Genomic DNA, 22077 nt, shown 5'->3' on the forward strand with positions numbered 1-22077 from the left:
AAGCACAAGGGCAGACTTCACACTGCATCCAGCCCCAGGACAGCACCATTGACAACCACCGGGAACATGTGGCAGCACCTCAAGCCTGGAGGCAGGTTTGTGTCGGCTACAGCCCGTGTCAGAACAAACCCAAAGCCGCAGGGGCAGAGCAGCCTCCTCCATCCACGGCAGAGGAAGGCGCGACGGCACACAGCAGGGAGCACAGCTCTTCCCATGGGAACACAAAGCCCTCCCGCATCTCTGCCGGGCTGAGCTTGGAAATGCTTCCAGAGGGTGATGCGGGAAATCCTATTGCTGGGACAGGCGCAACAGAACCCTGCCCGTGGCACAGCTCGGTGCAGGGGGAAGGTGCTCAGCCCCGGCTGAGCACCCAAACCAACCAGACCTTATATTTACTGCTTAAACCCCCAAACACTCACGACCAAACCCTCCCCAAACCTTCCTCCCGGGGTAACCGCTACAAACACCCCGATCCCGCCGCCGGGCGGCCACGGAGCCGCCCTGAGGCAGGCGCTCCTCAGCCGCCCCTTTTATAGCCCCCTCCTGGCCCCGCCCCCGTGACGTCGTCTCCAGCGTCATCGCTGCGCGCGGGCAGCATGGCGGCGGTGGTGGCGGCGGCCCCGGGGGTGGCGCCGGTTCGAGCCCGGTGAGTGCGAGCCCAAGGCGGGCCCGACCCCCCCATAACCCCTCCGGTACGTGCCCGGCCCCTCCGTAACCCCCCTCCCCCGGCCCCCCAAACCCCCGCTCCCGCTGGGGTCTCACGGTGCTGCGCCCCGGCAGGTTCCTCACGTCCAAGGAGCAGTTCCATGCGTACCTGCGGGACAGGGGCGAGCCCCGCGGCCAGGGCGAGGAGAAGGAGAAGGAGGAGGAGGAGGAGAAGGAGGAGCCCCCCGCCAAGCGGGTGAGGACAGAGGGCATCGGTCGGGATGAGGAAAGCCGAGAGGATGCTGGAGCAGAGGAGAAGGAGCCCGTGGAGCGGAAGCGGGCGCGGGGGCAGAACAAGAGCAGACCCTGTGTGAAACCCAACCACTACGAGCAGAACCGGCTGTGCCCGTCGGTGACACAGGTAGAGCACGGGGAGTGTGGGATCCGGGTTGGGATGCTGGAGAGGGGCTCTTCAGCAGGGGCTGGAGCGATAGAGTGAGGGGTGATGGGTTCAGACTGGAACAGGGGAAGTTCAGGTTGGAGGTAAGGAAGTTCTTCCCTGTGAGGGTGCTGAGGCGCTGGCAGAGGGTGCCCAGAGAAGCTGTGGCTGCCCCATCCCTGGCAGTGTTCAAGGCCAGGTTGGACACAGGGGCTTGGAGCAACCTGCTCTAGTGGAAGGTGTCCCTGCCCGTGGCAGGGGCTTGGAGCTGGATGAGCTTTAAGCTCCCTTCCAACCCAAACCATTCCATAACTCTGGTCCCTTCCTGCTCAAGGGCTGCATTTCTTTTTAAGCACATTGAAGATAGTGCTGCTCTGGGGCAAACTCTGGGCAGGGAAAGTGTAGCAGGGGCTGTGCTGGCTGGGAGGAATGAAGCAGGATGAGCTGAGTGGGACAAGTCAAGTTGTCCCACTAAAGCATCCCCAAGTGGGTACATCATTGCCCTTCTGCAGCACGCGCCAGCAGTGAGCTTCCAGGCAGCATCTCATGGGGCACCCAACGTCACCCAGGGATTGCTGGGTGCTCAGAGCAGCTCTGGGCCAGGGCAGACCCAGGCTCAGCTCGGTTTGAAGGTGCTCATGCAGAGGTTTTAACCTCCTCGTTCCTGTTGGAAGGGCTGTGCAGACAAGTGCTTCTTCGGGCCGCGGTGCCGGTTCCTTCACGACGTTGGTGAGTACATGGCGCTGAAGCCACCAGACCTGGGCCACCGCTGTGTCCTCTTCGAAACCTTTGGCAAGTGCACGTATGGGGTCACTTGCCGCTTCGCCAAGGCCCACCTCGGGGACAGCTTCCAGAACATCATCAACACGGAGCTGGCCAAGCAGTGGGAAGGGAAGGCGCTGGTGAGGAACAACCTCTCCAAGGATCTCCAGCACCAGCTGCGCAAGAGGAAGTTCAGCTTCAAGAAGGCTGAGGAGTTCCTCCGTGGTCTGGCCAAGCCCCGCGGTGACGGCAGGAAGGGAGGCAAAGCCACGGGGTGTTCTGCAGAGGAGCAAGAGGTGTCCAATTGCACAACACCCAAGGAGGGTGATGGGGACGATCCCGCATGTCCTGTGCTACCAGAGCAGGGAGAAGATCCCAAAGCAGACGGCTTGCAGAGTCCCAGCCCCAGAGATGATGAGGAGGCTTCCTCCATCCAAACAGTGGGCCCAGTGACAGATGAAGACGTGATAAAACTGCGGCCATGTGAGAAGAGGAAGGTGAGAATTTGGTTGAGGGCTGCTCTCTCTTGTGTACCTGATAAGAGAGCTCTTAGCTGGACGAGAGGCAGGCAGAGGACAGGGAACCACGTTACTGTCATGAGGAGAAGGATGCAGGGATGTGGTGTTGTCCTTGGAGGGGTGAGAACCAAGAGAAGCTGCAGCCCCTTGCACATGAAGGAGGGTTGGGGCTGAGCTGTCAGTGAGGGTGGGAATGGTCTGTGAGGAGAGCCAAGGCTGGGGCTGGTTGGTTTGTGTACTGCACGGTGCTCTCCTGGGTGAGAGCATTGCCTCCTGCCTCTCCTTCTCGTCACCTCCCTCCTTGCATCCATTACCCAGTCTTGCATCCTTCTATATCTGTAACTGCTTTGAGTTTCCTCCAAGCTGAGCAGGATTGAGTGGTTCAGGTTTCTGGTTCTTCTATGCAAATGATATATTCTCAGGGAATAGTTGAGAAACCCAGGAAACCACCGTCCAACAAAACGGTGTTTTCGTGGGTTATCCACTGAGTTTCACCCAAGGCAAGTGATAAAACTGCTAACAGAGCTCTTCCTGTTTAACCACTGCTGGTTCAGCTCTGCTAACGTGCTCCTCCATCCTTGTTTTCCAGCTGGAAATCCAAGGCAAGCTCTACTTGGCTCCACTGACCACGGTAGGTAGATAATTCTGTCCTTTCCTCACAAGTTGGTGTTGCCACGTTTGGAACAGAGCGAACCTCCTGACAGAGCATCTCTCTGCTGTCTCCTTCAGTGTGGTAACCTCCCTTTCCGAAGGATTTGCAAGCGCCTGGGGGCAGATGTCACCTGTGGAGAGATGGCTGTGTGCACAAACCTGCTGCAGGGCCAGGCCTCCGAGTGGGCTCTCCTCAAACGCCATCACACCGAAGACATTTTTGGGGTGCAGGTGAGTGCTGTCATCTTGACAACCAAACATATGATAGATCCTAGAATGGTTTGGGTTGGAAAGGACCTTAAAACTCATCCAGTTCCAACCCCCTGCCATGGGCAGGGACACCTTCCACTAGAGCAGGTTGCTCCAAGCCCCTGTGTCCAACCTGGCCTTGAACACTGCCAGGGATGGGGCAGCCACAGCTTCTCTGGGCACCCTGTGCCAGCGCCTCAGCACCCTCACTTCTTCAAATGATACCTCACTTCTGAGGAGAAAAGCTGCTGCTTGAACTCATGGCACTGTCCCTCTTTGGTAGCTGGAGGGAGCGTTTCCAGACACGATGACCAAATGTGCAGAGCTCCTGAACCAGACAATTGAAGTGGACTTTGTAGACATCAATGTCGGGTGTCCCATTGACCTGGTCTACAAGAAGGTAAGAAGATGTTCTGCGCCGTGGTTTGCTTCCTTCACTAGATGCTTGTCTTTTGCCTCATTCCTCATTACCTGATGTGCTCCTGTCAGTCTGATCCGGAGCTTCCAGTTCATTTATGAGCACTAGACTTCAGCGGGAAGGTGAATAAGCTGTTCAGGGGTGGTTGCCTGTCTCTGGCAGGAGCTGGGAGGGAAAAGGGCTGTGGGTTTTTAGTTGAAGAGTCCCCTTTCTCCAAGTCTTGAGATGCTCCAAGTCTTACTCGCATCCCTGAGGGCTGCTGTTGAGCCAGGAGGCTCTTCCCTATGGAAGGAGGCAGCAAGTCTTGCCTGTGCCACGTTGTGTCCTGCAGGGAGGAGGCTGTGCCCTGATGACTCGGTCCAACAAGTTTGAACAGATCGTCCGGGGGATGGACTCGGTGAGTGGGGGCAGCAGGAGAGGAGCTGATGGAGCCACCTCCTGCCCCAGCCCGGCCTCATTCTCCCGTTCTGCAGGTGCTGGATGTCCCACTGACCGTGAAGATCCGGACGGGGGTGCAAGAGAAGATTAATGTGGCTCATAAAATAATCCCTAAGCTCCGGGAGTGGGGAGCAGCCATGGTCACGGTACAGAGATACTTGCTGTGGTGCCTGGGGAACTCTGCTTCCATGTCCCAGAGCACAGTGTGGGGGTGACCTTACCCTTCCCCACAGCTCTTTCAAACACGTTTGGCCAGCTGCCTACTGTCTTTTAGCATTTCCTGCTAATAACAGAGAAGAATGGAGGTGCAGAGAGCATCTTCCTGGGTGCTCTGGAGCCTTGGATCCATTACAGGGGGAGATTGTTCCTTGCAGTGCTCTGGGAACAGAGGTTTCAGCCAAATAAGCCTCATTACAGCAGGGCTGGGAAGCGATGGGACCAGCTCGCGTGCATGGGGATCGGGAGTTCCTGCCCACAGTGAATATTCCCTTTCACTCAACAGTCGTTGCTTGCTCTGGCTTGCAAATAGCCAAAACATGACTCAGAAAACATCCAGCCCTTCTTCAGCCTGGGCTGGGCTGCAGCTCCAGAGGGATCCCTTAGCCCAGCCTGCTGAAGCCTGTTCCTCTGCCTCCTCCTGGGCATTCCATGAGGTCTCACTGTGACTTTCCTCCCCAGCTCCACGGCCGCTCCAGGGAGCAGCGCTACACAAGGAATGCTGACTGGGATTACATAGCAGAGTGTGCTCAAGTAGCAAGCCCCATGCCTCTTTTTGGTAGGTGTTGCTGTTGTTTTGTCATGCGGACTGAAAGCGCTGCATGTTTGAGCTTAAAGAAAGGTTGGAGTATCCCTGATGGTGGTGATGACACGATGGAGTGAGTTACCAGCAGCTCTTGTGCTGATGTGCCCGTGTGCTTGGGGCTGTGTGTGATGAGCACTGAGCAGAGGAGGAGATGGAGGAGGACAAGGAACAGGCACGACACCAACCACTTGGGTTTTAGCAGATGCTTTCTCCCGTGGGCACCATGGCACAGACAGTCCCAGCTAAACCTTCAGGGTAGGAGTTGAGAGAAGAAGAGAGGAGAAGGCTCTAATGTTCCCCTTATAAGGGAAAGGAATCACATACATCCCTGAGATGTTTCTGATTCAGAAACAGGAGCCCAGAGCCTCTTTGGGCAATCTGGCACTTGGACCCTGTGTCCATTCTGAGCTTTATCCCATGCTTGAATTAACTCACTTTGTCTCGCTCTCATGTATCACTTTGACCTCTGGCTTCTCCCTTCCTTCTGGACAGGAAATGGTGATATTTTGTCTTATGAAGATGCGAATCGAGCCATGCAGATGGGAGTCTCAGGAATCATGATCGCAAGGCAAGTGCCTGGGTTTCCTCTTTGCTATTGCTGCAAGAGTCCAAAAGGAATTGAGAAAAAAATACTTAAACCAACCCAAACCATGAGAAATTCCCTCTTGCTGAAACTCCTCTTTGGAAGTGGGTAAAATCAGTTTCCATCTGTGGGAACTTCCAGCCGCTTCCTGTTGAAATTGGGAAATTGGCTGGCAAAGAAGTGCTGGAAAGTCTCTTAAATGAGTTGGCATCTTCAGAAGCATCAGTCATGGCAATAACGATGCCTGTTGGGTTTTGTCTGCAGAGGGGCACTCATCAAGCCGTGGCTTTTCACTGAAATCAAGGAGCAGAGGCACTGGGATATCTCCTCCAGCGAGAGATTCGAGCTCCTCAAAGACTTCACCAACTACGGCCTCGAGCACTGGGGCTCAGATACTCAGGGAGTGGAGAAGACCAGGAAGTTCCTGCTGGAATGGCTCTCGTTCCTGTGCAGGTAGTGCCTCCCAGCTGAGAGGGAAGCCTGTGCCACCTGCACACAGCACACGCTGCCATTGCCTTCCATTGCAGGTACATTCCCGTCGGCTTATTGGAATTCCTACCTCAGAAGATTAATGAGCGGCCGCCCTACTACATGGGGAGAGACTACCTGGAGACACTGATGGCGAGCCAGAACGTGGATGACTGGATTAGAATAAGGTCAGAAAGCACTGAAGTTCATTTCAATTGCTACAAGGGACATCCCACAGTGATTTTGTGCGTCCTCCAGAGGGGTTGTCAGGAAGCAGCAAGGGTTAACCAGGGCTTTACTTCAAGGTTTTAACTAAGTTTGGAGCTGCCATGAAAAGCTCTCTCAGTCCCTGCATCAGCTTCAGCAGGTCATGCAGTACCTGCTGCAATCCTGACTCTAGCGGACCCCTCTCATGACACGCTGCTCATCCCAGGACAGATGTAGGAACCAAGGGAGGAAGCACAAGCATGGGGTGTCTCAGGCTTTCAGCATCAGCTCCCTGTGTGCTCTGCCTGGACAGTCCCACCCTGCCAGGCCCACATCCTGTTCCCATCCCCAGGCTGGGAGAGCTGAGCACGTTCCCCCTTTCTCATCATCTGATTTCTGAGTCCATGCAGCAAAGTGCAGGAAACTGGTTTTCCCCACGTCTACGAGTCCTCAGGCACTGGCTTGAGCTGCCTTTGGAAGCTTAGGGGCAGCTAAAATGAGAGCTGGAGCAGCCAGCTGCTATTTCCCAGCTCATGGAATCACAGATGAGCAAAACCAGAGCATGGGCACAGCCTTCTGTGGCTTTGCTAATCCTCATCCATTCTCTTAGCACTGGGACCAGCTGCCTAAAGCCACGTTACAAGTACAGTGAGTTTTGATCAGCGCTTTTAAATGCCATTTTCCAAGCAGAACCTGCCCACATGAGGCTGCACAACATCTCCTCTGGTCTTTGCAGTGCCATTTATAGCCAGAACTCCTCAACATTTTAAAGGAGTTGAGGTTTATTCCTTTAAGCTCATTTTGAGGAGACACTAACCAGAAGCAGGGCTCTCTGAGCACACTCCTGCTCTGCTTTTGTGCTGCAGATTCAGGCTCTTGCTGTGCAATGCTGTGCCCTGCTGGGCTACTCTGACATGGCTTATGGAAAACTTTAGCGATGCTGTATTGAACCAGCATCCAGGACGTAAGTTAAACCTCCTGGACTATAAAGCAAATGACTCTGCACTGAAAAGACGACGTGTGAAACAGTCATCAGTCTTAAGCTAAGCTAAATCTGAGTGTGGTAGAACTGGCTTACATCATTGTAGGATCTGCCCTTCATGCTTTTTGGCACTAAGAAGGTTTTGGCTCTGCACAAGCACAGTGAGGGGTGGGGAGGAGCTTCTCAGAGGCTGGGGGTGATTTCCAGGTTTGTTTGAGCCCTGTGACTGCACTCACCATCATTGCACAGCCCCCAGGGTACCAGTGCCTCTGTTGTACTGAACACAAACCTCACCTTGTCTCTGTTCTGCTCTTTGTGTCTTCCAGCGAGCTGCTGCTTGGCCCTGTCCCCCCCAGCTTCACCTTCCTGCCTAAACACAAGGCCAATTCCTACAGATAAGGCTGAGGAGGCCCTTTCCCAGGGCCTGGAGTCAAGAGGAGGTGTCGGGATGGTGTGTCCAGAGTCCCTTAGATGCTCTCTGAAAGGAAATAAAGCTTTATGTTTGTAGCAGTGTGGCTGCCTTCACACCCAGCAGCAGTCCCTGCCCCAAGTTCTGCTGCAGTCTCACAGCCAGAGGTGCCTCACTAGCACAGAACAAGCTGTTAAGTCACCAGGATAGAGGCCAGGAGGGATCTTTGGCCTCCAGTTCACAGCAGGAGTTGGCCCAACTCCCCCACACCAGACACTGCTCAGAGCAGGAGCAAGAGGCCTCTGTTCCTACCAGGATGGCTTTGGTAGTGCCAAATCCTCCCAAATACAAGGAGGGGATGTTCTAACCCAATCCCTGGGGTCCTGTAAAGCGCAAACAGCCCCAGCATCCTGTGATGGGATGTTGAGCAGGATCCAGTCCATTTCTGGGAGCACACAGCAGCAGGAATGTCTCTTCCTGCGTGTCACAGCCCAGGGAAAACAGTCCCCTCTGAGGGGGATCTACAGCTGCTTGTTTCCTATCAGGAGACTGAAGGACCTCACAGCACTGCGTGAGGGGGGGTTAGTGACACTGCAGCACTCCAGACAATGCAGCACAAATGCATTTACCATGTGGCACAAAGAGGTGCAGATGGAGCTGGGTCCCCACATGGCTCTGCTGAACCCAGCTGTTCTTTTTCCCCCTTAAAATGACTATTTAAAGCAAATAGCACTTGCACCCACAGCCCCTGAGGGCACCCCTGGCCCCCTCAATGCTGTAGAAGTGTGGGGAAGCAGAGTTTAGGGAATGGGGGGTGTTGGAGATTTAATGAGTCCATACCTGTGTGGGAAGGGAGGGAGCACAGGGGACACCAGGAAATGGTACTGGAGGTGCCAAAGCCCCTCTGAGCCCCACATCTGAGCTGTTAAAGGGCATCAAATCACCACCAGTGGGGCAGGAAATGGTGGGGGATCCCCTGTCCCCTTCCTGGGGGAGCCAGGACAGACCCACAGACATGGGAGCAGCTCCAGAGCCCTGGAACCTTCCACAGCAGCAGCCAAGACCCCTCCACACAGCAATGCCTTTGAGCAGTGCCACTGGGCTGCCAGCAAGCCCAGGCCTACCTGGTGCTACAGGAACTTGGTGCTGCAAAACACTGACAGCCCTATTTACAGCCCACTGTGACCTCCTCACTGACCAGTATTCCAGAACAATGGAAAATCCTCCTCCTGCTCCTCTCTTCAAACGGTCTGGACCTTCCAGGAGTTTGCTGCTTGTCATTTACTATAAATAAAACCTAAAAACCCATGAGAACTCATTATCCCAAGAGCTAAAACCACAATGAAGTTCCATTTCAAAAGGAACTGATCTGGACACTGTGAAGAGAAGGAAGAACTGGGAATGATTCTCTTTAATCATAATGGCAAGGAAGCGCTGTCCTGCATCACCCTGTTCTGTACACACGCAGAACACAGCAGCAGCTCACTCCTGTGACTTCCTATTCCCCCAGCAATATTCTCCCCCCCAGCCACACATCCCATAATGAGGCAGTTGAGGAACTGACCCACATCACAGCTCCCAAACCCAGAGTCTGTGTGAGGGTACCAGCAGCTCACCCCCCAACACCTTCCCATTGCCACGAGGGTCCCCCAGGCCAGGGGGGTGCTGTCCCCATGAGCACGAGTCCCCCTGGTGACAAAAGCCACGCTCAGGACACACTTCCCACAGGAGGTGTGTGGATTACACCCTCTTTTTTCATCCCATGTAATAAATACCTGAGCTCCAGAGGTGATGTTCTACCTGTTACTGCATTTTATTGACTCACGTGTTGCTGGTCTGTCCATTCCCACCCCTCAGCACCATCCTAGCACCCTGCCTGCTGCCCCCTCCCAGTTACAGCCTGTCCCCTCACACCATCACATTAACCCAGCAGAGAAAGGCAGTTGTGCACTCCTCAGTGGTACCAGTGGACACAATGAACACAACACCCAAACCAATGTCCCCCCTGCAAAGCTGTGGATATATGAAGGGTATCACTGCAACCAGCCTCAAGAACGTGCCTGATGATGCCAACCCCTCCACACCAAGAGCATCACGTGCAAACTTGATTGTATTTGGTTTGGTAAAGTGCAAGACACTGCAGCAAGAGAAGGCTTCTTGGTGCGACTCCACAAGAGTTAGCCAAGACCAACATGCCTTAAAAGCACCTCTGAGATCTTCTGGGGGATGCTTTGAGGCCACCAGAGGATGACAGCAGATGGGAATTAGACCTGGCACATCTCACTCTCCAATACCCACCTCTGTGCATCACTGGAAGCATTGGGAAACACACAGGAGCCAACCAGCCTCCTTCAGCCACGATTAAAAAAGGAGCCAACAGCAGCTGCTCGTGTCTCAGACCTTTCACTGGCAATCTCCCTACACCCTTACAGTGCCACAGCAAAGCGGAAGGCAGGTACTCGTCCAGTTCATGACTGGGATTGGCATAAGGAGGGCACACGGAACAGCCCCCTCTTCCCAAAGGAACCAGTCCAGCCTCTTGCCCTCATCCACAATCCATCCCCCAGCAGCCTGGTGTGAGTGCAGAGATGGAGCCACTTCCAGAGAGGTACAGGAAGCCCCTGGGTGCAGTTGTCCTCAGAGAACCTGCTCAGTGCTCGATGAGGAAATGTCCAGTAGCCTCCACGCAGCGTAGGGGTTGAGCTCATCCTGGTCTCTGCAGAGTGCCCACACGTACAGCATCCGCAGCACCTTGTCCTGGAAGGGAAATCCTGCTGTTAGAGCCTGGGGGCTGCTCACACACCTCACCCAGGGCTGATGGACACACGCTCCAGCCTCCTCCAGACACTGTCCTCATGAGTTTGCTCTAAGCCTGAAGGTGCTGAATAAGGACAGTGGTTGGAAACATGTTCCGGTGAGGAACAGATAAACCTTTAATTTCCAAACTCAGAATTAGGGTTTCCAACTTAGAATCACAGAATGGTTTGGGTTGGAAAGGACTTTAAGATCATCTAGTTCCAACCCCTTAGTTTGTAAACTTAAGAGCCTGGACTAGAGACAGTGGTTGCAAAAAGCCAAGTCTTTACTAAATGCATGTATTAAGCCAGTAATTTTCTCCATCCCCTGCAAATGAGCTGACTCCAGCTCCCACCCTGTTTGCCAAACATCTTTGTGCTCTCCTCTTACAGTGAGTGCCCTTTGTGAAAGGAAGAAGAAAAGACCAGGATCAGGTGGAAGCTCTGGGATGGAGTTTCAATGTACAGCAGGAGAGTCCACTTCTGTCCCAGAGGAGCAGAACTCATGGTGATAAGTGCAGGCAAGGAGTTAATGCTCAATAAATGGATTTTAACACTTTGACAGGAAGAAACAGCCCACACTGAGCTGCACCAAGGACCTAACCCACAAGGTGCAGTATTATTCCTCCCAGTCAATGCAGTATGTGTGACACCCCCTGCTCCAGATGCACCAAGATGAACCCTAACACCCAGGAAGACTAACAGGGGACTAAGAGGGAAACCACGTCCAGCTGAGAGCATTCCTTACCGGGTCACCTTCCACCACTTCCCCTTTCTGGTTCTTAATTACCAGCACGACCTGAGCCTGGAAAGTGATGATTAAAACTGGTCCCTGCTCCATCATCTTCCCCATGGCCAGCTGCAATGGAAGAAAATTCCATCAGGAAACAATTCCTGCAGATTAGGGTAAGAAGATCAAGTATTTAAAACCACTGCTCTGGCCTGACACAGGTAACATTGACAATGCCACCTTCTCCAGAGCTGAACCTGGGTATTTCAATCAGGTTATACCTTCTCCTCAATTCTAAGGTCACACCATTCAATATTTAAAGAACTTCTTGACTGCAGTGCAGAAAGGAATTGAGAACTGAGGTTTGTTTCCCCAAACCTTATAAAATAGAACTCTCTTCCTGCCTCTGTTTGTGGGGATGCAGAATGCTCCAGAGGATGTTGTTCTTCAGGAACTCTGGAGTTACCTTTTGGGGTAACCCAGCCAGTAACTACCTCCAACTTAAGTAAGAGCAAAGAATAAAGCCCCTCCTCAGGTCATGAGTTTCTAATTCATCCCCTAAAGTGAAATACAGAAAAGGACACTCACGTCAATGTTGTCAATGTCGAGAATCCTGGAGTGGAACTGGAGCCCCATGGCTTTGGCTTGCTGGATGGGATGAGCAAGTTGACTGTAAGTCTAAATGAAGCAACAAACTCGTGTTACACATTTGAATTTGTTCTGTCACAAAGAAAAAGGGATTTTCTGCTTAGAGAGAACCACCACAAATGACAATAAAAGTCAGGTTTTTGCAGATATGCTGAAGACAGAGGTCTTGCCAAGCACCAAACAGCTACATCAGATGCCCTGGGCTTCACAGAACCAAAGGCTCACTAAAAATCCCACCCTTCCCTGGCCAGAACACATCCATCCTTCACAACAGAGTGCACCTGAGAGCCACTGCACTTATGCTTCTGATTTGACAGCAGACAAGGAGCAGCAGTCTTGGAAACAAGCTATTTTCCTAATACCCAGCCAGCCCGGAGGAGCATTTCCTGCCTACCTCCCCATCACGGATCTTCTAACCTTCAGCACAAGCATTTAAATGCAAATATCCTACAGAAGTTACTGCTAAAGTCACCAGAGTGAAGCTGGAGTTACAGATCAGGGATGCTGAGGACAGGAGGCACAACCAACCACAAACTACACCCAAGTCAGTGTGCTGGCAGCAACCTGCAGCTCCATTGCATACCTGCAGCCAAGCATACCCCTTCCTGGTTTGTATTCCAACACTGTAGCAAGCAGGATTACAAACTTCACACTTGTGGTATGATTCCATTCAGAGCCTTTATCTCCTGGATTCTCACTAACAGGACTCCCATTTCCTCCCTTGGCTTATTTTAAAGATGATTCTTGACTTATGAGCTTAATTTCTATCTACAACTGGCTTCAAAGGGTTTGCTTTTCGTCTTCTGAACTGCAGTGGATCTGCTGCTTCCCTCTAGAGATTCGAGAGGAATTCTATGGTGTCACTTCACAGGTTGCTTGAACCAACAAAGAACTTCCTTTACTTTCAGATTGCTTTAAATATCCTGCTCTTACACACTGCAATGTTGTTACAAAGATGTTAATCACAATATTAAACACAAAGAATTGCCTCTTCCAGCTCTGAGTGGTGGTGACCAGTGAGAAAACACACTTTAAAGCATTCAATCCTTTCGAAACAGGACAAGCGTGGCTCTGCATGCCTGCAACACAATTACTCTGGAGCAGAGCGAAGAGCAGAATGTGTGCCTGTCCATCTATCTTGCCAGGAAAGGATCTGCTTTCATGAAGTTAAACACATAATAATAGAACCACTGAATTCCAACCAGGATTAGTCACTGTTTCAACAAGTGGTTCCAATACTGAAAATCTATCCCAGTACAAAACCAAACCCAGTTTGGGTACAACAAAACCAAACCCAGTTTTCTGCAAGGACATATCCAGGCTGCAGATTATCTCTGCAGCTTCAGCCTGCCAGGGTTATTTGCTGGGCTATTGCAGTGGAGCTGTGTTTGTATAGGGGCTCTAGGGATGACTTGACTCTGCAAGCAATGCTTCTGCACCTTCTCATCCCCTATTTGGGACACAGGCTCTACTAAAGCCCATCCAAATCAAGAAGGGCAGTGCAGAGCTGAGCCAGTTCCACTAGCTTGAGTTCAGCTCTAAATTCACTGTCTCTAAACAGCTCTCCACTCATAGCCAGACTATTCCAGAACTCCTGCCCATACACTTGACTGCATTAGTGTTTTATAGTATGCTCCCTGGGGAAGCAGCTGGGCAAAGCAGGTGAGCAACATCACAGATACAACAGCTTGCAAGCAAAGGTGGCACAATACAGCTACTTACAAGGGAGAATCATCACCTTTCCAGACAGTTTGAGTAGCTCTACTCACCGCTTCATAGCACCAATCTTTGAGGATATCAAGCTCTCCAGACATCATAGACTGAAAGAGAAAATGGAATAAAATAGGAACATTTATCCTTTTAGCTCATCCTATAATGCTACCTCATGACTAGGAGCATCATAAACACTTCTACAGGTGTGTCAGCATGTATCGAGTGAGATACAATCACTCCCTGCACTGTGTTTTAGGATGAGAAGATCACACTTTGCTCTCTCTTAGCATCTTTCTCTCTTCAAGCCTCAGATTTCCCAGTCTCATACAAATCTCAGCACAATTTCTGCTGTAGTTCTTTAATTCTGCTACTTTCACTGTCTTTCCAAACATACTGTTACAGTGAGAGGAACTATATCCATTACAGCTGAAGTCACATCCTTCAGCAGTGCTGTCCTCTGAGTGGTCCTTAAAAACATGAAGTTCCACATAACTTCCTCAACTAGGACCATTTCTCATGACCTGGTCTCTTCCCAAGCAGTCACAGACCACTTAGAATCCAGTAGCACTTACACACCAAATTCCTTCCCTTACCAGTATCTGGCAGCACCATTTGCCCAGTGCTGTTCATTCATAGAATGGTTTGGGTTGGAAAGGACCTTAATATCACTCAGTTCCAGCCCCATGCCATGGGCAGGGACACCTACTATTCACCTACTTTAGTTTGATCCCTCTGATGCCCATATCATTTCACATGGGAGAAGATGGTTCGTTGTTTTCCAGGCCAGAAAAATCTGTGCTGGTCTACCAAATGATGAAATATGGTTTTAAACTACATTGTTATGTGGGATCCAACTTCCTGTTCCCAAGGTTTTCTCATGTTCTGTGCAAAGCTGGATGCTTGAGAAGGCAATACTGTCATAGAATCATATAGAATGGTTTGGGTTGGAAAGGACCTTAACATCATCTAGTTCCAACCCCCTGCCACGCATCACACTGCAGCCCCTCCTCACCTCCAGGACATTGGGGATTATGTCAAACTCGCACTGCTTTAAGAACCGGTCTTTGTCAAAGGATGGATCCACTTTGAGTATCTCTGTCAAAACCTCAGACATTTCTGTCTTCGAGAACAATCCACCTAAAAAACAACTCAGTGAGACTGGTGGCACGACAACTGTCACAGGGAACAAGGGAAAGATGTTTGGGGAGACACCAGAGGGAAGGAGAAGGCACTTAGGACCAACTGCAGGCTTTAAGTTAAGCTTGAGCTTTATCCCATACAAACACTTGTCATGGCACTGCACGTCTGATCCAGTAGCAGGCTGCTACTGCATGATACTGATCCATGCCAAATACTGTGAAGCTCCAGAATCACGGAATCATGTCATGGCTTGTGTTGGAAGGGACCTTAAAGCTCCTCCAGCTCCAACCCCCTGCCATGGGCAGGGACACCTTTCACTAGAGCAGGTTGCTCGAAGCCCCTGTGTCCAACCTGGCCCTGGGAACACCTGGAGGACAACAGCAGTAGCAGGCACCAGAGCAGAGCTGAGAGGCCAGTGATGCTCTTCCACAGCAAAGGTGAAACGTTACCTATTAAGTCCGTGACTTTGTCTGTGACAGCTCTGGAAGCTCGAATGAATGCATTATCACTCTCGTCATACTTCATCTTCATCTCAAAGAACCCTGAAAGGAGAGGAGCTGTGAGCAGCAGGGTCCTTCCACTAAGAAACACCACGCAGTGGGTTGCAGATCAAACCTGCTGCTTCTCTTCTAAATCACTTCAATGATTAACAACTATCCATTTCAAAAGTTTCTTTCCTCCTCAACTTCCTGCAACGTTCTTAACTACCAATAACTGTAATGAGGAGAATGCTGCTTTCTCTGACTGCAGCTGCCAGAAACTCTGGACCTTCTATGCAGATTTCCAGGTAGAAAACACACCAGACTTGCTCACACCAGTAACAGCCTCCTTACGCCCCTGATTTGGTCTGCTACAAGGGGTAGCAAGATGTGAAACCAGCACCAGAAAGTTTAACTGGGGCTGTGTGTCAAGAATAGAATCATAGAATCCCAGACTGGTTTGGGTTGGAAAGCACCTTAAAGCTCATCCGGTTCCAACCCCTGCCACGGGCAGGGACACCTTCCACTAGAGCAGGTTGCTCCAAGCCCCTGTGTCCAACCTGGCCTTGAACACTGCCAGGGATGGGGCAGCCACAGCTTCTCTGGGCACCCTGTGCCAGCGCCTCAGCACCCTCACAGGGAAGATCATTCAGTATGTTCAGGGTTTGCATTAAGCCCAGGCAGAAAGCAAAGTTCCACATGTTCCAGAGTTCTAAGCAGATGACAACAGAAACCAGCTCACTCAAGGCAAGATCTTTCCTTGCCACAAGCTCAAGGTCAGGAAGAAGTGACCTGCCCTCTCCCTGCTGACATGCATGCATGAATGCCCTGGCCTCTTCCCAGTGCCAGATGGAATCTGACTAGAAAACAATGGGAAAAAGAAGAGAGTTCAGCTCATTAAGCAGTGCTGAAAGCAAGATTTGGTACCTACAGGGAGCAGGGACTCATCAAAACCAACCACTGACTGAGGAGGGGCCCGAACATAGGTGGAGCAGCTTGGAAAGCTGTGCTGTTTCAACCATGCCTGCCTCCCATTTGCACCACCTCACAGCAACAGCTACAACACAAGAAAGGGCTCTGATTTGCATCATGTTGCACAGATGGCAGGAGATCCAACCCAGCAAGAATCACAACTGGGAAAGCAAGGTGCTTCTCTATTATCTTTGGAACACTTACTATTGAAGACCACGTTGTTGTCCTTGAAATCTTTCCACTGCTGATACCACTTTGAGTCTTTGTGCAGCACCACGCCCATGGCCTCCCTAGAAAGGGCACAAGACAGGGGTGCTTGTGAACAAGCAACTTACAACTGAGTGAGAATAAGAAGAACAACCTAAGGAGTATCACTGCAGCATCACTGAGGCTGCCACACCACAGAAACACGGCTTAGCGTGGCAAGGCAGCAGAGGAAGCAAAGGAGCTCAGACTTAGTCCTGCCAAACGTAATTCAACAGCAAGATGTTAGAACTGAGGAAACAGGACGCACAGGCCAGCCAGGATTTCACATCAGAGCCTTGTGTACCCACTTTAGCATTTAAATGCCCAGTTTTGCTATTGCAAGGTTCAGTATCACCATCTTCTGATGGAAATCTGCTTTCAGACCTACCTGTGCTGCCAGGTCAGGCCTCACCCCACAGCCTCACTTCAGCACTTGGATTTTAACCAGCCCTGACGTGTAGTTAGGTGTTAAAGTCTGTAATCCAATTAAAAGAGGAGTATAACCCCAAATGCCATCCCATACTTACTCATTAGCCTCAAATATTCGCTCCTCTTTAATCTTCTCTCCTGAGAACTCTGTTCTTTTCCGTAGGCGCTCCGGACGTTTGTAAGGACCAGTCTGTCCTAAAACACTTTCATCTATTTCCTTCTTAACTGTTTCTACTCCCTGAAAGGAAAATATCCCCATTAGGTTGATTTACTGTTTCCATCCCCATTTCCCAGAAACTGAGAATCACTTCTGTTGAAGGAAGAAATAAATACATAGAGGCCAGAGGTTATTCTTCTCTTCCTTAGTCACCAAAAGCTTCTTCTGCTGATGTCTGCTGGCACACACACCAGTACCAAGGCCTTCTGCTTAAAAAGTCAACAGTCTAGAACACCAAATGGATGGTTGCATTGTATCGACCTGAAGAAAAAAGTCCCATGTAGTAGAATCATAGAATGGTTTGGGTTGGAAAGGACATTAAAGCTCCTCCAGTTCCAACCCCCTGCCACGGGCAGGGACACTTTCCACTAGAGCAGGTTGCTCCAAGCCCCTGTGTCCAACCTGGCCTTGAACACTGCCAGGGATGGGGCAGCCACAGCTTCTCTGGGCACCCTGTGCCAGCGCCTCAGCACCCTCACAGGGAAGAACTTCTGCCTTATATTTATCCTGAATCTCCCCTGTTTCAGTTTAAACCCATCACCCCTTGTCCTATCACTACAGTCCCTGATGAAGATGCCCTCTCCAGCATCCTTGTAGGGCCCCTTCAGATACTGGAAGGCTGCTCTGAGGTCACCACACAACCTTGGACACAGTCAAACCTTACAGCTGACAGGTACCTGAGAAATAGCTTTGAAGGCTGCTGTCCTGCCCAGTTTCTCTCCTCCTTTTGTCACTGACTCTGCAGACTGCTTTGCTGTTTTTGCTGCTTCTTCCACACCTTCTTTTATCTTCCGGCCAATATCACTCTTACTGACTTCATCCAAACTCTGCAAGAAAACACAACATGAAAGAGAAGCTCATGTCAGGTGAAACAGGAGGAAACTCATATCGAGTAACTCCCCTTTGGGCATTAGGAAGTCTTTAGCATTCACACAGGACAAAACTAACTCAACCTAAGGTGAACACACAGCTACATGTCACAGGGGAGACTGACTGGGACACTATGGCTTGGAACTGCAGCACTGTCCAACACCTCTTTGCAGAACAACAGATTGAGCTGCTCATGGGACCACACACATTTGTAATTGCTGCTACACAGAGATTTTAATTCTTTTTTCTCTTGACATCAAAGAGAAGGACCAATGATGCCAGAGTTAAAATAGCAAAGCCCTTCCCCTTGAAATAATTAGGTGCTTCTTCAGAGCAGGCACAGGAGCAGTGGAGATGGCCCTCTGCTATGTAACTCTTCCTGCACAATCAGGAAACACTCTTCTCAATCCCCACACCTTCATATCCATCACTTCAGCTGTGTTTCAGAGCCAGGACCTTGTATGCAAGAGGTTAAAAGGACTCTGCCAGTAGCTGGTCACCCTTTCATTCTGCACTGGCACATATCAGATCCTCAGGGATCTTGGAATTCTCACCAGCAACAGGCAACCAACCCTGGATGGGTCACAAGCCACAGCCTCAGAGGAAGAGAAATGACAGGGTGATGATACCAAATGGTTTTCCCTGGTTATCAATGGCATTTGGCTAATGAAGATATACTTCATTAATGAAGTACCTTCAACAGCACTGAAAAGATATCAGTTATGTCCACATCAGCAAAGAGCTTTATATCCAGCTCATAACTACACACAGCTAAGCCACACCAAAGCACATTTAGACAGATGGAGAGCGAAGGAGCAGAGCAGAATGTGGGGACCGGGTTCTTCCACTGCTGCCTTTTACCTCTTTCACTGTCCCAGTTATTTCTTCAAGTTTCTTTTTAATCACTTCTGAGGTCTTCACTGTTTCAGATTCAATAGTTTTCTGTGGGGAAAAAGCCATGCTGCATGTAACTATGAGGACAGAAAACACTCAAACCCAGTTTAGCACATAGCAGAGCCCCTTAATGCTGTCACTGAGAGCAAAAGGGCTCCACCTGGGGGAGCACCTTCCTTGAGGAACTAGTTTAGAGGTTCATTTATGCAGCTTGTGCTGTTTATAGTTCTTCAAAGAATACAAAAGAAGGGTTTAAATTCTAATGCCTCATTCTTTCATCTGCACATTATTTGGGAAATCCAGTGAAGGGGCTGCTGGAAAGATTTTCCACTTAATACCAGTATTTCCAGCCAAGCAGAACTCCCCATAAGAACAGACATGCTGAATTCAGTTCATCTGCAGAAAGATTCAAATCTACATTCCCAATGGTAACAGCTCAGTGACTGGGCAACGAAAGCACCAAAGGAATTCCTGACTTACATATTTCCTCCTTGCTTCTCGAAGAGCATCAGATTCTTCCAGCTTTTTAGCTTCATCTCGGAATTTCTTAATACTTTCTTTCATCTCCTTGTTTTTTGCTAATTCCTGTTTGATGTTCTCCACAAACCCTGATATAAAACCTTTTCTTCCTCCAGAAGCGTAGCATCTGGACTAAAGAAAAGCATGCCATGTTGTAGGATCCAAAGAGACATTAAATGAGGCAGGAATCAAAGCCAGCAGGTAGATTTACTTAAGCCAAGCACTGAGTCACTTCTAACAGAGTAAATGTTGTAGAAAATATAAAGGCACCTTGAAAAAGCAGCAGCTTAACCTCAAAAGAGCCAATGTCCAACACAGTTCTAATGCCCTGGGAAGTACATCTGTACAGCCATTAAAAAAGATGCTTCTCCAGAGGAAGTTTAACTCCAGAGGTTAGTTCAGGCTTAAATAACTTGGTCAATGAAGTTACCAGAGCACCACTCCTGAACTCTGTCACTTGGACTCAGTTACTACAACATCCCTGGAGGTCACCAAATACATCTCAACAAGTAGAAACCTTCAACCTAAAACTGGTGCTTCTCAGAAATCCACCCACATCGAGTAGATCAGTGCTCTAATGAGAAAGCACTTCTGGCCTGAAATAAGAAGAAATCAGCTGTTAACCAACCTGATGGGTCTCTAAGCCAAGCGGGCTCATGCCATACACTGTACCCCTGGGGACTGCAGGAACTGGGTATCTTCTGGATATCAGCCATATGCCATTGATGAGGCATTTCTGCAACAAAAGGGTAAGGTTTAGCGTACAAGATGACAGCAGCCCTAAAGAGCCAAGGAAGAAACAAAAGAACACTGCAAACAGACAATATTCACTGGGCTTCTGGGAAAACATCCTAAGTGCTGCCAAGAAACACTGGAAGGTGGTTTTAGAACCATAGAATCCCAGAGTGGTTTGTGTTGGAAGGGACCTTAAAGCTCATCCAGTTCCAACCCCCTGCCATGGGCAGGGACACCTTCCACTAGAGCAGGTTGCTCCAAGCCCCTGTGTCCAACCTGGCCTTGAACACTGCCAGGGATGGGGCAGCCACAGCTTCTCTGGGCACCCTGTGCCAGCGCCTCAGCACCCTCACAGGGAAGAGCTTCTGCTTCAGAGCTCATCTCAGTCTCCCCTATTTAAGTTTTAAGGTTGGGCAGAAAAGACCAACCACCTCCACCGCCCGTCATGCTACAAAACGGCTTTTAAAGCCACAACCTTTGCTTTCAGCTCAGCACCGGGCACAAACTCGTATAGATTTAAGCTTCTCAAGATGCCGCTGGCGGAGCCGCTCCGCGCCGCGGCCGCTCCGTGCAGCCTCCCCGGGAGCTCCCAGGCGGAGCCGGGCTCCACCGGCCCTGCGCTGAACGGCGGCAGAGGAGCCAGGGCCCGGCTCCCCCCGGCGCCGCAGCCCTCGCTGCGGGCCTGGCAGACCCCCAGGCAGGGCCCGAGCCGCAGCTCCGCTCCACCGGCAGCGCCGGGGCGGCTGGGACCGGGCCGGGAAGGGAGCCGGCACCCGCCGCGCCGAGCACACCCGCGCGGCCCAGGTCGCTCAGCCCCGCGCTCCCCCTCAGGGTATCCCCAGCACAGGGCCGCGGCCCCCCGCTGCCTCCCGCCGCCCCACGGCGCATCAGCGTCCCGCGGGGCCGGACCGAGCCCCGGCGGAGGCGGCTCCAGCCCCAGCCCCGGCCCCGGCCCCGGCCCCGCTCTCACCCGACACCCGCCGGCCGCCGCCGCCGCCATCTTCCAGCGCAGCGTGTGACCTTCGGGCGGCGCCGCGCAGTGGCGTCACGGAGCGCACCGGCCCCGGCCACATGGGCGGGAGGCGCGGGGGGAGGCGGCGGTTCGCTGTGGAGCGATCGTGTGGGAGCGTTTCCCGCTTGTGCGGTTCCTGACGCGGCTCTCGCAGCGCCAGGGAGCGCCTGGAGCGCTGCGCGCGGTGCTGGGTGCCCGGCGCAAGGACCTGGAGCTGCTGGAGCGAGGCCAGAGGAGGCCCCGGAGCTGCTGCGAGGGCTGGAGCAGCTCTGCTCTGGAGCCAGGCTGAGAGAGCTGGGCTGGGGCAGCCTGGAGAAGAGAAGGCTCCTGAAGGGGACACCTTAGAGCAGCTCCAGTGCCTAAAGGGGCTCCAGGAAACCTGCAGAGGGGTTTGGACAAGGGCCTGTAGGGACAGGACAAGGGGAATGGCTTTAACCTGCCAGAAGGGAGATTGAGATGAGCTCTGAGGCAGAAGCTCTTCCCTGTGAGGGTGCTGAGGCGCTGGCACAGGGTGCCCAGAGAAGCTGTGGCTGCCCCATCCCTGGCAGTGTTCAAGGCCAGGTTGGACACAGGGGCTTGGAGCAACCTGCTCTAGTGGAAGGTGTCCCTGCCCGTGGCAGGGGTTGGAACTGGAAGAGCTTTAAGGTCCCTTCCAACCCAAACCAGTCCATGGTTCTATAAATCCTGTCTTGGGCATAAAGCTTCATCTCTCCTGCCACAAGAATTCCCCCTCAAAAAGAACCACTTTCGATATTTGTGGTGTTAAAACTGTTGCAGGAGAAGGTGAAATATTCCACCTTCTGCCTTCCCCTGCTGCACCTCACCCTGCTTGAGACCTGAAAACCTCCACACTAAGGAGTTGTTTTAAATCCCTTTTCAGTTCAGGCCTTCAGAATGGCACTGACACAACTGAAGGTAGAGGATATTGTATTTATTATTCCACTATTGCCACTGGAGCAAAATGAACCACCAGCCTTTTGCCAAGAGTGGTCATCACTTAGGTGTGCACACAGGACAGGGAGGTCCCCTGCACCCTAAAGCCATCCAAACCCCAACACCAATGTGCAGCATGTTAAAGACACGAGGGAGAGGAACAGTCTTTTCTTG

General features: G+C 51.5%; 2 protein-coding genes across 4 annotated transcripts; one reads left to right on the forward strand and one right to left on the reverse strand.

Moving 5' to 3' along the window:
- The first annotated feature begins 564 nt into the window (after window positions 1-564).
- On the forward strand, window positions 565-7669 carry DUS3L (dihydrouridine synthase 3 like). 2 transcript variants are annotated; one of them, XM_030509313.1, is made up of 13 exons: window positions 565-646; window positions 781-1066; window positions 1759-2343; window positions 2954-2995; window positions 3094-3246; window positions 3548-3664; window positions 4014-4079; window positions 4156-4266; window positions 4799-4895; window positions 5415-5490; window positions 5770-5958; window positions 6033-6161; window positions 7489-7669. In XM_030509313.1, the coding sequence occupies exons 1-13, from the start codon at window positions 597-599 to the stop codon at window positions 7559-7561; spliced, it is 1974 nt and encodes a 657-aa protein (XP_030365173.1). In that variant the 5' UTR covers window positions 565-596; the 3' UTR covers window positions 7562-7669. The 2 variants fall into 2 exon arrangements, with proteins under 2 accessions (XP_030365173.1, XP_030365174.1); XM_030509314.1 differs by lacking the exon at window positions 4014-4079 and having other exon boundaries at window positions 583-646.
- Window positions 7670-8966: 1297 nt separating this feature from the next.
- Window positions 8967-21093, reverse strand: TIMM44 (translocase of inner mitochondrial membrane 44). 2 transcript variants are annotated; one of them, XM_030509315.1, is made up of 13 exons: window positions 20929-21093; window positions 19852-19959; window positions 19185-19355; window positions 18672-18752; window positions 17618-17767; window positions 16822-16961; window positions 16253-16338; window positions 15047-15139; window positions 14470-14594; window positions 13514-13564; window positions 11685-11774; window positions 11115-11225; window positions 8967-10328 (listed from the first exon to the last, which is right to left on the reverse strand). In XM_030509315.1, the coding sequence occupies exons 1-13, from the start codon at window positions 20956-20958 to the stop codon at window positions 10209-10211; spliced, it is 1356 nt and encodes a 451-aa protein (XP_030365175.1). In that variant the 5' UTR covers window positions 20959-21093; the 3' UTR covers window positions 8967-10208. The 2 variants fall into 2 exon arrangements, with proteins under 2 accessions (XP_030365175.1, XP_030365176.1); XM_030509316.1 differs by having other exon boundaries at window positions 19185-19350; window positions 20929-20982.
- Window positions 21094-22077: the final 984 nt, after the last annotated feature.

The sequence above is a fragment of the Strigops habroptila genome, chromosome 20 (assembly GCF_004027225.2).
Source record: "Strigops habroptila isolate Jane chromosome 20, bStrHab1.2.pri, whole genome shotgun sequence".
Lineage (NCBI taxonomy): Eukaryota > Metazoa > Chordata > Aves > Psittaciformes > Psittacidae > Strigops > Strigops habroptila.